At 45.1% G+C, this 15,406-nt stretch overlaps 1 protein-coding gene across 4 annotated transcripts in view; it reads right to left on the bottom strand.

Moving 5' to 3' along the window:
* ccny (cyclin Y) overlaps positions 1-15,406 on the bottom strand; it is a 45,771-nt gene that overhangs the window by 17,907 nt on the left and 12,458 nt on the right. For all 4 annotated transcript variants that reach the window (XM_084565904.1, XM_084565906.1, XM_084565905.1 and 1 more), the window contains exon 2: positions 1,368-1,442. In XM_084565904.1, the coding sequence (XP_084422030.1) occupies positions 1,368-1,442 (75 nt within the window). The remainder of the gene's footprint in view (positions 1-1,367; positions 1,443-15,406) is intronic.

The following is a 15,406-nucleotide window of genomic DNA, read 5'->3' as shown; positions in this document are numbered from 1 at the left end:
AATCAAACAGCTTGCCTTCCCACACAGCAGGCATATGCCGCCGCTTGACTTGCTCAAGAGGTTTAAAACATAAGGACACGTCGAAATGGCGCTTTTCAGCCTGCCGCGTATGGCAACACTGCTCTTTGAATGATTTCTGTCAACAGGTGTCACATTATGAGGATCAGCAGATTTTTCTTTAAAAAAAAAAAAAAAAACTAAACTTGAAAGTAGTTTGACAAACCACATCGTTCAGCTGTTGTTGTCAGTTGACAGTTAATTACTGTGGTTAAGCTGTGGTTAAGCTCATTATCTTTGATGTGAATCCGAAAGCCATTAAAGAGCATGCAGGTAAATATTAGATGGATCTAGATGGTAATTTATCGTCACTGTGAACTGCATTATCCTGGAATGTGCAGATCATCTACAAACACTTATTTGTAATGGGCGGTTTAGGCTTCTGCGTCAATTTCTGCACCAGCGTAGGTTACGTACATAGGTTACGGCATCTATGTCCTGCAGTACTTTAAAAAAGCCTTAAGCCAGTGAGGGAGCTTTAAAGGGGAATTACCGTTTTTTACAACCTGGACCTTATTTCTGGCATAAAATACGATCGTTTACTCACCCATATAACTTTGGTGCGATACAATGGGAGTGAATGGGGCACCGAAACGCAGCCTCTAAATAACGCATTATCTGCCGCGAAACTCTTTCATTTCACCAATATTTTGTTATGATACGCTAGTGCTATTCCCTGTTGAGTCCGGAGTTACCTGTTATTATCATCCGGGGTCTGTAGATTGACCTACTAACCTCTGACCTGGATGATGTCATCTCTGAGTGCCGTACGCACCCGCGACGGTCGGCTTGTTTACCTGTAATTTGCTACTGCTAGTTTTCTGCAACATGGCTGAATATTTTTCCGATTCTGAGGTTGTGGGAGACGACTTTGTTTATGATGGACGTCCTTACCGTTTTGAGCCAGAGTATACGGATGAGGAGCTTGTTGAAAGGAGGATGCGGAGGCAGAGAGAGGAACAGCTGGCCAAAGAACAACGAACCGCTGCATGTCCTCGAATAGATAACAGGTAACTCCGGACTCAACTGGGAATAGCACTAGCGTATCATAATAAAATATTGGTGAAATGAACGAGTTTCGCGGTAGATAATGCGTTATTTAGAGGCTGTGTTTCGGTGCCCCACTCACTCCCACTATATGGATATACACAGATGTAAGTATCGTCTGAACGACTCCAAATGACACCAAAGTTATATGGGTGAGTAAATGATCATAGTTTAAGCCAGAAATAAGGTCCAGGTTGTAAAAACACGGTAATTCCCGTTTAAAGAGATGAAAGACGCCAAAAATAGAAGAGATTAAAACTCACCATCAGTTTGTGACTTGCTGAGGAAAATGGTGCTGGCCCGGGGATGATCTGACGGATTGTACTCCATGGGAAGATCTGAAGAAAGATGAGAGAAAACATTAGCCTCACAGAGAGCATTCAAACAGGAAATCTGATCTAAAATGTATAATGTACACACTCGGCTGCAGTGAACTGAACTATGACCACTGTGGTGTATTTTTTTAGCAGCAGAAAGTGGCTCTTAAGTTACTAAAATTACTGGGGGAAAAAAGAAAATTGTTCAAGCTGTTATATTCAACAGAGTATAATCACGAGTTCAGCCCGTTAAACTAAACACACTGAGGCATGAAACCTTTCATTTTGAGGTTAAGCGTGTGGGACTGGCTTTAGGGGTTAACCGCCCCCGTCGTCGTAATGGACCGAGCTAAATGGAAAAACAATCAGTCAGCTGACAGTTTGCTGCGCCGGTGCTGTGTAAACGGCGGGTTTGTAAATCGATGCACTAAGCAAACGCAGCCGAACGATATGGATTTGTATTAGATCATAGTCTGCGAACACACGCCACCTACAAACGAGCATTAGATCGGAGAGAAGCTGGGAGAGAAAAACGGCAGCAAGCAACAAGAAGGAGATGTTTAAGTTGTTGCCCAGCTGCTTGATTCTACGGCCGGCGGCTGGTTTGAACAACATCTGCTCTGTCTATCTGCAGGCACGGCAATTTATTTTGAGCTTTTAAACAGGTTATATTAGTTCTGAATTTAATGCCATTATAGGCTTATAGTGTTTAATTTACAACTTCCCCTTCTCCCATTATATTGGAGAAACTATAATATAAAAGACAGATTACAAGTAACTACATAGAATAAGTCAGGATTATTATTATTGTGTCAGTTTGACCGATCTAGGCTTTACTTTTTTCAGAGAGGCGTGAGACTGAGGCTGGCTTTCCAAGGACAAAGTATACCATTTATTATTGCAAGCACAACACCATGAGACGCCAATCAATGCAGACAACTGACTGAAGCCACTTGCTGTCCTTTATATCCTCCCTGCTACAGGTGATTAGCTGGAGGAGCCCATTTAGAGGAGAAATACGAATTTACATATACGCAAGTCCTTTGCATGACAATGCTCTGTAGAAATCAACCATGGATCAATACTGTAACATACTGTACAACAATGTGGATCATCCCACAGATACTTGATCAGTTTGGGATCTAGTGAATTTGGAGGCCAGGTCAACACCTTGTGCTGTTCTTCGTGATTTTTTGAGTTGTTCCTAAACCAGTTTTCTCCATCAAGGAGTGTCATTGCAATGGGGTTGGGGGGTTGGAGGGTGTGGGGTTACCTGGTCTGGTCTAGGTGGGTGCTACATGTCTAAGTAACATCCACACCAATGAATGCCAGGTCCAAAAGATTCCCAGCAGAACACTGACACAAGATGGTCAATGTCATTCACTTCTCCACTGAGCTTTTAATGTTGTGGCTGATCAGTGTGTGAGGCAGTAAAACCTCTGGTCTCCATTACAACATGACTTGACTCTGGTGAGAGCTTCACTATTTGTCCTTACTGTCTTATACTCTGGTTTACTTTCTAACAAACCCTTTTTTGTTTTAAATTCATTTTTAATCGTGTCACTCGTCCGGAAGCCAGGCCAACTTCCACCCCTGCACATATTTTTTTTTTCGTGGCGGGAAGTGGATCTGGAGTCACTCTGTTGGGAACTGGTTACGCGCTGCCATTGGCTCATCAATTTATCACCTAGTCGTGTAAATTTAAAGCAAAGTCGACAAATTTTTCTCTTTTGTAATTCCCTTCTAAGCAGAGATGACGTGTGTCGTCCTCCTGAACCTTGAGACAAACGACACAGATCAAGATCAGACGTAGTGTTTGAAACAGTCTCAGGTTTTATTAAACATTTCCCTATAAATTTACTCGACAGACGAGTGTCAAACCAGAACCCGCTACGGTCCCGGTCGCCCAGCAGATGGCTGCTACGCAAGACCACTGAATATATCCGTATCAATTTAGCGTCCTAGTTCTTTGCCCTGGTTAAATCCCACAGGCCCAAACATGCTGAAATATGAGTTTCTACTGTTGAATTTCCAAAGAACCTCTGAGCTTGTGTGTGTTGTCAGTGAAACGGAACCTCTGTTTGAACAGTGGGTCAATCTGCAAGGTTTGTTTTTTTCATATTGCGGGGGCCTGGAGGTGACTTAACAACCTTAACGAGCTGAGATGAAATTCATTGGCACTGAATTGCCGTTTTCCTGTCCAGGTTAAATATTGACTGCACGTAATAGTTCAGCCACAATGCAAATCATTCAAATCTAAGCTCAGCAGGAAACAAAAACTTGGTGCGCGCAGGCACCGTGGGGTGGTGACTTCATCGGCAGCTTCCTGGTTTTCTTGAATGATGTCAGTGAAACAGGAAGGGTCAGAAAAGGACCAACACCCAGACAGAGTAATAAAAGAGAAAGACAAACAGATGGCAAGAGCGAAGAAGAAGACGAAGAGGAGAGACGGGCTGATAATGAGAGAGAAAAGGGCAAGGAGGGCAAGAGAGCGGAGAGTGAAGTGATGAGAGTGAGGGATTTAAAACTTGATTGACAGCGAGAGAGGCAGCAGCAGGAGTGAAGGACATGGGAGGGGAAGGCGGAAGGAGAGGATATGTGCAAAGAAAATAGGAGATGGGAGCAAAGGTGGGAAGATATTGAGGGGAAAAGGAAGAGGAAAGGAGAGAAAGGGTCGCTTTGCAACCCGATTAAGCGCGAAACATTCTGGACACGAGCCTCGTCGGCGCAAGGCTTCATGTGAGCATACCTGTGCCTCTTTCTAGTCTGCTGCAGGGTTACGCAGGCAAGCCGCTGCCATTGTGTCCAAACTCTTTTGAACTACTGTCCATTTGTGATGGAGGGCCACTTAAAGGGCCTCAAAGGACGCTGGCACACACTCACACCGCCGCGACGTAGGAGGACGCGAAACGAGCCGGTGAATGAAAGACGCGTGGGAAGAAGCGAAAATGCACTGGAGGAGAGTGGATGAGGGCAGGAAGGTGACTACATCCACGCAGCTTAGGGTGTGCACCCCTCCGCATGGCCGGGGTCAGTGACCTCTGGTTCGGCTACACCCTCTCCGAGCCCCCCCCCCCCCCCTCCCATTTCTCCAACCTGGTGGAGTAGAAAGCACCCAACTTCCTGCGTTCCAGGAAAAGGAGAGGAAATGGAGCAGGGGGTGGTTTGGTTACACATTGTTAAGGAGGCAGGCTGAACAAAGAATAGAGGGAATAGGTTAGTGTGCGGATTCAAGCCAAGCGCTCCTGCAGAATCCCTACAGAGCACACAGCCATAATATGGAAAGATAAAGCTCTCCTTCCCCTGTATCTCGTTTGATAAATGCATTTCACTTCTGGTTTCCTGCATGCATGAATTCAAAGCAAAGGAAACCCATCGCTTGAGCACTGTCTTGTCAGAGACATATGGTTTAAGGCTGCACAATTGGGTATAAATCTGTGATATATACCAACAACCCACAGTTTATTAAGGGAGTTGACCATACATTTTACATCTTATATCATATTTTAATATCTCTCTGTATATAATGCTTAAAAAAAATAAAGGAACACAAAAAATCATGATGGATATCTATACTGATATGAACTGCCCCTGCGTGCTTGTATGCATGCCTGACAGCGACGGCGTAGATCTGGACCAGGGCATCGCTGAGCTCCAGTCTGAGGTGCAGCCTGGCCACATCGTATGCCCCGAAACATAATATCCCAGAGGTGTTTCATTGGATTTAGTTCAGGCGAGCGTGGGGGCTAGTCACTGGTATCAACTCCTTCATCCTCCGGGAACTGCCTGCATACTCTCGGCACATGAGGCCGGACATTGTCGTGCACCAGGAGGAACCCAGGACCTGGGTAGGGTAGGGTAGGGTTTGACGAGGGGTCCAAGGGTTTCATCCCGACACCAGTTTTTAAAACTTTCAATACGATAATTTTACCTGATTTCTCTAAAGTCCAATTTTCATGATTGCCCCGAGAACACGTACCAAAAAGGGTTATGCAATATTGTAAGAACATTGCATGATTTACTCCCAAATATAGGTGTGAAAGCACCTTTACTCATTTTTTGTACCGTTATTTTTGTACCCCATCTTTGTATTTATCTAAAAGTAAAACCATCTTACATCTGCGTCAGTATTTTTCTGTTTTCAAACAAGTAAAACAACCAAGATCAGCTTGTTGAACATACTTTTTCCTCTCCCACGTCATCAGTCAACAGTTAGCAGCTGTCTCTGGCCGTACTGTTTTTGTCAACGCAGCGTATTTATAGAAACGCTGACTGTACGAATATACAAGGATCTGGTTCTGGAATTTGTGAATCATGCGAACGAATGAATGAAAATAAGCAATGTTCTGTTTCAGAGTCAGAAGTGGGGATCATTTATCTGGTGTGAATATCTGTTCCAGTTAGGACTGTAGGTAAGCTTCAGACGAGCAAAATTAACTGAACGCGCACCTCAGTGCAGCTGCAAGCACCTGCAAAGTGATGCCTTTTACACAGGTGTCAAGCCGTGAACATAAATATCTCTATGTACAGTATATCTATCACTGTTAGCTGGCAATCTGTGTCCTCCAAGTTTGTCATGGGCTGGGTGGCTTCATGCTGCAACTTGAGCCCAGACAACGAGTCCCTTTGCAGTTTTTTTTGACCGCCCTGCTGAGATGCCAGCCTGAGGGGACCCAGATGTTGAAGCATGGCAAAGAGCAGCTGTCATCGGCGTGCTCTCTAACAGTACGCCCGCATGGTTAAGCTAGGAAGCACACAGCGTGTCTTGCGGTTAGTTTGAGAAAACACCAGAAGACGGAGATGGAAACAGATGAGTTGAAAGCAAGGCGATGATGGATGGGTGTAAGTTCAGTTCAGACTTTTGTAGATGTTTAAAATGACGCAATCTGTTTTGACCAGTAGTACGTAATGATTTGGGATCTTATAAACACTTTACTTAGTAATTTACCAGTAGGTTTCTTTGAGATGGTATTATAAACGTATGCTTATGAAGAAAACTTGCAGTCGAAGCGCCTGACTGGACTTGGTTTCACACCTTCTCAGCTTACTTTGAGTCGGCCCTGATGACTCCTAATGATGTAGAAACGCTCTTTCCATGCAACAATTGTGCGCAGCTGTGGCTAATCATCATGTACCCGTGAAACCATCGTGACAGTAATCTCTCAATCGGCGTCATTAGATGGCAAGAGGACGAACCCTGATTCATCTATAAAAAGACTTTAAAAGTACTCTGCAATTAAAGATCATGTGGGAAAAAAACTATTACTAGGAACAAAATGTCTCTAATTTTAATAAAATGAAATTAGTGCCTCTCAGCAAGAAGGTTCTGGGTTTGAATCCACCTTTCTGCATGTTCTTCCTGTGTCTACGTGGGTTCTCTCCAGGTACTCCAGCTTCCTCCCACCGTCCAAAGACATGCTGGTTAGGTTCATTGGTGATTCTAAATTGGACATAGGTGTGAGTGTGAATGGTTGTCCGTCTGTGTCTGTCCAGGGTGTACCTCGCCTCTCGCCCTATTAGGCGGTTTAGACTGCACCTCCCCAGAAATCTAACTACGCGCCGCGACGACGCAGACCTCAAGACCTGTGATTGATCCGCTTGGTTGCTGCGTGTTTCCGCTTTAGTATTTCTGACTGCTTCTCAATCTCCGCAATTTTCAAATTGATTGTTTGGATCAAGAAAGATAGAACACATGGAGGAAAGGTTAACTGAGGAGGTTTGGAGATACAACAGTTGTACGACTCGTGTTTGGCAAAAGTTTTAGTCGCCATTGCAGGACGTGGAAACAACAATTTAACCCGACTGACGAGCTCACAAGTATAAATGGCTTGCACCGGAGTAGGCTGCGTATGTAAGTAACTGTGTCTAGGTCCCACAGTACTCTAAAAGAGCCTTATGAGAGCTGGGACAGGACCCAGCCCCCGCAACCCTCCAGAGGACAAGCAGTTACAGAAAATGAATGAATGAATGAAATTGCACCGTGTATAGTTATGTAAATCAAACCATTTGAGTTTGATTCTTCCAACTGTTTGTCTGGATCCTGGATTCTCAAACAAAAGTAGGTTTTTAGGATTTTAACCTGGACATTTAAATGTTTTGAGTGCTTCAAAAAGTTAATGTCAATGTTAATTAACACACTCTGTGAATGTGCAACAGAGGGCACGTCTGCACAGAACTCACAGACGGTAACTTATTACGAGCCCCGTTCTGGCTTTAACCCTGCTCCTCTGTGAACGCGTGTTATCTACGCTGTGGCATTTACCACTGAATCAAGTTTACGATAAAAGCCGCTGCGTTTCAAAGGTTCGTGCGATAAGGCCAGCAGGTAAATATGCACAGGTAAACTTGGACGGGGTCATCCAAATCTGACATCGAATTCCTCTCTGTGTTGAGGAAGCTGTAAATCAAAGCAACCACAACATGGTTAAAGGTGAAAGACTAATGCTTAATGACTCATCCTCCTCCTCTCAGCCTTCTCTGCGTACACAGACACGAACACATGCACAACAATGGAACAAACCCCCAGCAGCTCCAACGCAGCTCCAACAGCTAAAGCCTGAGCTCGCATCATTGATCCATAACACCTTCCAAACTGTGTCGACTCATCAGAAGAAAAAAGGGCTGAGCTTTTATCAAAGAAACGCCAACGGGGATGAGTTGGAGAAATTTCCTCCGAGGTCAACAGAAACACACACACACCAGCTCAGAGCTCGTAAACACACACTGCTGTGTTTCTATATGCGTCATTCTGAGACATACAGTATGTATTTAAAGACAGTAAAGGAAAGTCCCAGAGGCCTGACAACACATGTAGGAAGTGTCGCTGAACCACTTTGAGGGGATTTTGGTAAAAGAATAATTTAATTCTCTTTTTTACGATTGTGGGGAAAGAAGAACGCCGCGTTGAGTCGATAACGGGCAGTGAAAACCATTAATAAGCAGAATAGAAGAATACCACAGACTGAGAGACAGAGAATTTGTGTCCTTTCACTTTCACATTTGGTGAGTTCACAGCCAATCACTGTACGCTGCAAGTCTCAGATTTAGATTTTGTCGCCCTTGGATTTCAGACTTATGTTTGTCTTGCATCTTAGCTGAGCTTGTTAGCATGCTAAATATATTATTCATTCATTCATTCTCTGTCACCGCTTGTTCTCTGGGCTGGAGCCTATCCCAGGCCAATTTAGAATCGCCAATGAACCTAACAAGCATGTCTTGGACGGTGGGGGGAAGCTGGAGTACCTGGAGAGAACCCATGCAGACACAGGGAGAACATGCAAACTCCACACAGAAAGAAAGGCCCCAGTCGACCGATGGATTCAAACCCAGTGAGGTATCAGTGCTAACCACCACACCACTGTGCTGCCCCGCTAAATACATTTATTAGAGTAAATATAAAGACAGATGAGGCTCGTGGAAGAGTCATTAGTTTTGCAGGAATATTTCAGTCAGTGTTGTACAAATGGGGCGCACACAGCCTCCTAAACTGAAGGGAAGAACACTGCAGACTGTGGATACTCTTTCAGTACCTATATGGGTTTTAATAGTGATTCTGACTTGGCTTCGTGACTGTTAATGGTTGCACAGTCTGGCGACCTGTCCAGGATGTACCCAACCTCTTGCCCAATGACGGTTAGACTAGGTTCAGGCCCCCCTCAACTCTCTACTGCACAGGTGTCAAAACCGGCCCGCAAGAGGGTCTAATCTGGCCTGCAGGATGAATTTGCAAAGGGCAAAACTTACACAGAAGGCTACAATTTTTCAAGAGAAGTGGATGGAACACAACACTGAGACCCAGAACTAAACAGCAGACGGCAATGTGCCCAAACTGCACTTAGTTTTCTTACTTATTCTTCTAGTTTACTTGTACCTGTACTTGTAGAAAAATCTGGAGTATGTGGCCCCTGCTCTACTGGATAAGGGGTAATAGATCCATCAGTTGCAGAAGAGTCTTAACTTGACTGAGCTCAACAAGCACTAAACTAAATTAGATCATTGTTAAATGAAGCTAAAATTAAAACACTGTTGAAGACGGACAGATTCAAAAACACTTCCAAGAGAGAGGTGCTGAACAGAAGCCATTTTTCTCATTTACTCTCTGAATACATGCTGCAAAGCCTCTCGACAAGCGAAGAGGACAAAAGAGTCACCAGGGAGCGATGCTGCAAGGACAGTCAGGTGGAGATTAATAAAGACGGAGGAGTGGCTACACTCCAATTTTGTTATCAACATTTCATTTGGCAGCGCCACGGACTCGTATTTATTTTCCCAGGCACTTGAGCCTAACGGTCAGGTTTAATGTTAATGACGATGTTTACTTTTTCCTTCTCGTGTGCGCCGTCCCTTAAACTACATGCTGCTGCAACGCTGCAAATGCCCCCCCACTGTGGGATAAATTACAGGATTATCTTATCTTATCGAAGCATAGAGGCCCAATCGTATGAGCTGTTGCTTATAGCTAGAAAACAATCTGAGAAACTAGCAGCTATAGTCCAATGGCTTCACCTCTAGGGGGCAACAGCCAATGTCTCAGACAGCGTATATCGGAATAACAGATACTGCCTATTGTCATTATTTACAGTTCAACTAGAAACTCGAGACACACGGAAGGAGTTGGAGTCGAGAGGTGACGTCAACAAAGTTTACACCGTTTTAAACTACTACAGTTGAGGTATTTGCTTAAATAAACATGGCATGTTAGCTTGCTGGCCTACAGGATATGACGACGTGTTCCACCTCTTTTGAAATCCACATGGACCGTCCCACAGGAGCAGGGGTAGTAGCAAAGTTTGTGCAAATCTAGTCCCCTTGTCTACCGACGTATATGCATATTCATATGTGTGTTGAAAGAAAAGTGAACACCGAAAACAGAGCAGGAGAGTGTGAGATGTTCTACTACAAAGTGAAATCATCAATCGACCTCTAACCTGTGGAACTGTGTGTGTGTGTGTGTGTGTGTGTGTGTGTGTGTGTGAGCGCGACAAAAAGAGCGACTGAGAAATTGAAAGAGAAGCGAGTGATGTTAGAGGTTGAAGGGTCCACGGGCAGCGAGAGGACTCATTTACTCTGCACCCAGCTGAGAGCCATAAACCCACCCTCCTCCCATCCTCCTCCCTCTTTCTCCTCCCTCCCAACCCCTTGCATCCTCTGCTCGCTGTAACTAGGCAACGCCAGCTTGAAACGATTCAGATGGCAGAGGCAGGCCCATCAAAGGCAAAGACAGACAGCCGGGGCTCGCCGTCTCTTTCTTCCTTCCCGTCTCCCTGCCTCTCCCACCTGCTTGTGCACTATTCTAATTGCCGCCGGGTCGTATAGTGCTCGCCGACGCGGTGACAATATAGAGTACGCACACGTTCGCTTATTGCCGTGTTGACAGAGGCAGGGTAAAAACTATATGTTGGCAGATAGTAAACTGTTACCACCTCATCACAGAACGCCTGCTGTTTCAAGAGGCATTCTGGGCGACAAGACACTTTTACATCTAGAAAAACTGCACAAAGATAGCTGAAGAAAAAGCTCTGCTGCACTACTCTGGAGTCAAGGTCTGTGTTGACAGTGCGACAAAAAAAAAAAAAAAAAAAAAAAAAACATGAAAGAAATGTGTGCACACAGATCTGGAAGCAAAGAAGGAGATCACGGATGCGTTGGCACCTTGTTTGTTTTCCCCTCCCGGGTCAGTTGGTTTCAGCTGATGTGAACACAGACCGGATAGAGAGGGTGGTCTTTAGCTCGCTTTTGCAGCGAGAACCCGCGTTACCCACGGGCCGATACGTCGCGCTATTTATAAGCTTTTAATTACATAACCGAGCACTTTAACTGATGCGTCTTTAGAAGAGAAACTGTCGGGTGAATAGATCCGTTGTATGCCCCCAGAGCGAATCCTCCAACGCCCGAGTGTGTCTGGCTGCAGCTTATACGTTAAGATGTGGTTCTACACTCAAACACACAGATGATTAAACAAACTGAAGAAAACTGGCACATTAACTACAAAACGGGATTAAATGTCATGGCCCACACTCAGGCCTCGTCCACACGTACGAAAACGATCTTTTCCCTCTCCGTTTTCGATCATCGTTTCAAGAAATATCCGCGTCCACACGGATCCGTTTCAGCACGACCGAAAACGCTACTTCATATTCCAGGCCTATAGGTGGCGCCGTTTCAGTTTCAGAAATTCACCAAAAACGGAGAGGAAGAGGCGGAGCATGCGCACAAATCTTGAGTGCTGTTTACAAATCGCCTTTTTTGCTCAGCGTGGTGGCACAGGAGCATGATATGTTGCCCTAGTAACCCTAATAGGCTCAATATCTTCTCCAGCAGGAAAACTAGCATGTAGTCCGCCATTGTTGTTGATGTTGTTACGAGACGTCTCGCGGGATGTGGAAGGCTGTTCGGGAGTGTGGCGATGACGTCATCGTTTTCCCCGTTTTCGCCGTCCACATGAAAACGCAAGAGTTGCGTTTGCGAATTTCTCCACCCTGGGACCCGTTTTCAGAAAAGTGCGTTTTAGGGCTATGCGTTTACAGGATACGTGTGGACGAAAGGCCAAAACGATGAAAAACTTCTGCGTTTCGGCGTTTTTGCGTTTCCGTGTGGACGGGCCCTCAGTTCCCAGACCAGACTCAAAACTGTTTGCAAGCTTGTAGGTTGAGGGAGTGTCACAACTTCGTCTTGATTGTTTTCTCCCTGTGAACACGAACCAGTTACATGCAACACTACTGGATCAAACACCGACCAGGCATAACATTATGACCACTTTCCTAATATTGTGTAGGTCTCCCTTGTCCCTCCAAAACAGTTGTGACTCAACAGAGACACTCATCAGGGTGTCCTGTGGTGTCTGGCAACACAATGTTGTTAGTGTTAAAGTCCTATGAGTTGAGGGGGAGGGGCCTCTGTGGATCATCCCACAGATACTTGATCAGTTTGGGATCTAGTGAATTTGGAGGCCAGGTCAACACCTTGTGCTGTTCTAAAGTGCATTTGTGTGTGTGTCTGTGTCAGGCTGCATCCTGCTGGGGATGGCTGCTGCTATCAAGGAGTGTCATTGCTATGGGGTGGGGGTGCCTGGTCTGGTCTGGTCTAGGTGGGTGCTACATGTCTAAGTAACATCCACACCAATGAATGCCAGGTCCAAAAGTTTGTCAGCAACTGAATCGTCACAAGATGGTCAATGTTATTTAGTGGTTATAATGTTGTGGCTGATCGGTGTATTACTCCCTGAATCTAAGCAAAATGCAGGCGTAAAAACCTTGTTATGTAATACACCTGCAAAACATTGCACATGATGTCTCTTTATGAGAAGAAACATATAGCATGACACACAGCCTAATGATCCTAAACCCACACATGCAATGTGAATATGACTATGACTGTACTACCCCTGCTGACACATGTGCCAGAGATGTCCAATTAGGGGTAACAAGCCTTGAAGAATTTAGAAATAAAGAGATGAGGCAGGAGGAATGGAAATGTTATATGTAAATATTTAGAAAGGTAATATTATCCTGAGTTCTTCTCTGGCCACTTATGTCTGGCAAAACTGATGTGTACTGTATGCAGGCAACAGTATGGACAACGTATGGGTGCTATGATACTGCAGGGCAATGCACACAAGCCCTAGCTGAGTTTCATGCATGCATTACAATTTAAACTCTTATGTAAAGGAATCAAACCAGGGAAACTGTCACTCCTGCAGCGAGTAACGCAAGAGCTCATCTTACTCTGTTTGTGCCTTTGCTCTCTTTCATCCCAAAAGTCTTCAAATTAAGGTAGCTCGCTACCTTTAGTTGACAAAGTTTGGCTTTGGAACAAAGGGTTAGATACATAAATAAAAGCGTTTGCTGGTCCAGAGAAAGCTATCCAAGCGTGATGCATCAGCCTGCCACCACCACCACAGCTACTCCATGTTCCTCCAACGGCTCCTTGTTTTAATCCAAACCACTGTCTCTCTCCCTCTCTCCCTCGCTCTGTGAGCTCTACCCAGTGTCAAGCTGTGGAAGGAGCCGGGGATGACGGGAAGGCCATCTGTGCCAAGCTCTGTCATACTCCGCTCGTGTTGACATTTCCACACAACAAGCGCGTTCAGGAGAAATAAAGTTTGGCATGGCTGCGCACACATACCCACACACAAGATCTGCACCCATGCATAAATCAACACAAACAGAAACACAGCAGGAAAACAGCACATATTCGGTTTGCTGACACAGCCTGGTAACCCGTCCGGGCTGCCTGCTTCTTGCATAATGTGTGCTGGGACGGGTAACCAGGAGCTGGAGAGGGGAATTCTCATATAATATGCAAAGAACCTGAAGTAGAATTTGATGAAAACTGGAACTGACAGGCAGGAATAAAAGATAACGATCCCCCCGACTTAGCTGTGACATAATCACGTTGAGGCGAATCTCCGCCGTGGACCAGTCCGCCCACGGGAGCGCATTGCCCGTCGGGTGTCGCTGCACCGTACTGGCAGCCAAGGTCAACCTCTAGCAGTCAATCAAAAGCGTGTAATTACCTGTGCACCTGCTCACCGAATCGCCACCAACAAGTCCAGCTATCACTTGTGATAGCTAAATTAGCCCCGACTCCACGAACAACAAGGCTCCAGTCACAGCTTTCCCATGGGAATGATCTAATGCTTTTCCCATAGAGGAGCGTCATATGATTGTACTCGGCCTTAGGGGGAAGTCACATGACGGCCACGATTACTTCCCAACCGCAGAGTGTGAAAATATCTGCAGTACAGATAGTTCGCATTGAGATAAAATGTCCTGCAGAGGGACGTCACTGAAAATCAGTTTAATCTCTCAATTGCAATTTAATGGTTAAGCAATGAAGTAATACTTATAGCGGAAAAGTTAAGCTACTTCATACAGCTTGCCTAACAGCCCCAGCTGGAGGGCTGATGTCATGTTATAAGAATGAATGAGTGAAAGTGGGTATTTCCTACTCCTTGGATTCCCTTTCCATTGCTTACTGTGACCTTTTAGACCTAGGAAAACCACAAGAAGCGATTCTCCTTCCACTGAGCGAGGCTTGTGTTTTAAATGGAGTCCACCCAACTTTTTAAAACAAATAGATGTTGTATAAATGCACTGACAGAACACTTATCTCATTCATTAACCACTGTGTGGTTTAACAGGAGGACATTAGAGATAACTGCCCTGACCAAGGACATTTCTTCTTGAACATAAGGAGTTGGCAGGCTCCAGCAGACCCCCACGACCCTTAACAGGAATAAGTGGGTTCAGAAGAAGATAAGGTGTTGGCAAGTCCAAGTCCATACTGGCAACTGTAGTACATCTGAACATCTTGATCCAAAGTAGCTTCTGATAAACAGTGACCACACCTCAGACACGCTGCTAGGAACTGTTCAGGATCATCCGGATTGCAGAAATTGGTGGACCTGTTTTTTTTAGGTGTGGTTCCAACATGACTAACGGTGCATCAAACTGGACCACTGACATGTCAAAACAGACCTGAGCTCCTTTATTGGCAGGTAAAAGTCTCTCACGTTGTCTCATGATGTGAACAGAATATTTCAACATGTTGCGCTCATTGTGCAAGGTGTCTGTGCATGAGGATTTTTACTGGATGAAGGCTTAAAGAAAACACGATGAATGCGGACTTGGGTGTCCAAACACCTTCACTCTTTCGCTTGTGAGTAATAACGTAAACCTCTGATTTAAATCCTATTGTGAAGAGATCAGAAAGTCAAACAAGCTCACAAAGACTAAGCCCTGCAAGCTTGAGCTGTAGAATTTGTGTGTCCTCTTCGCTCGGTGCAAGACAGTGCAAGCCTCTCCCACTCTATCTCTTTTTATTTGCCAGTAATGGAAGCGGCCTGCTGACAGCTGTGCCCAAGCGCTCCCTTAAGCTCCAAAACACCACGTCTAATTGCTGCCGAGTCTCGTTCCCAAGCACATGCAAGTAGCTGAAAGCACAGCTCCGGCAAGCAAACAGACAGATTGTATTATCCGAGCTGA

Source organism: Chelon labrosus, assembly GCF_963514085.1.
Source record: "Chelon labrosus genome assembly, chromosome: 18".
NCBI lineage: Eukaryota > Metazoa > Chordata > Actinopteri > Mugiliformes > Mugilidae > Chelon > Chelon labrosus.
This window is presented reverse-complemented; position numbering and strand designations above follow the sequence as displayed.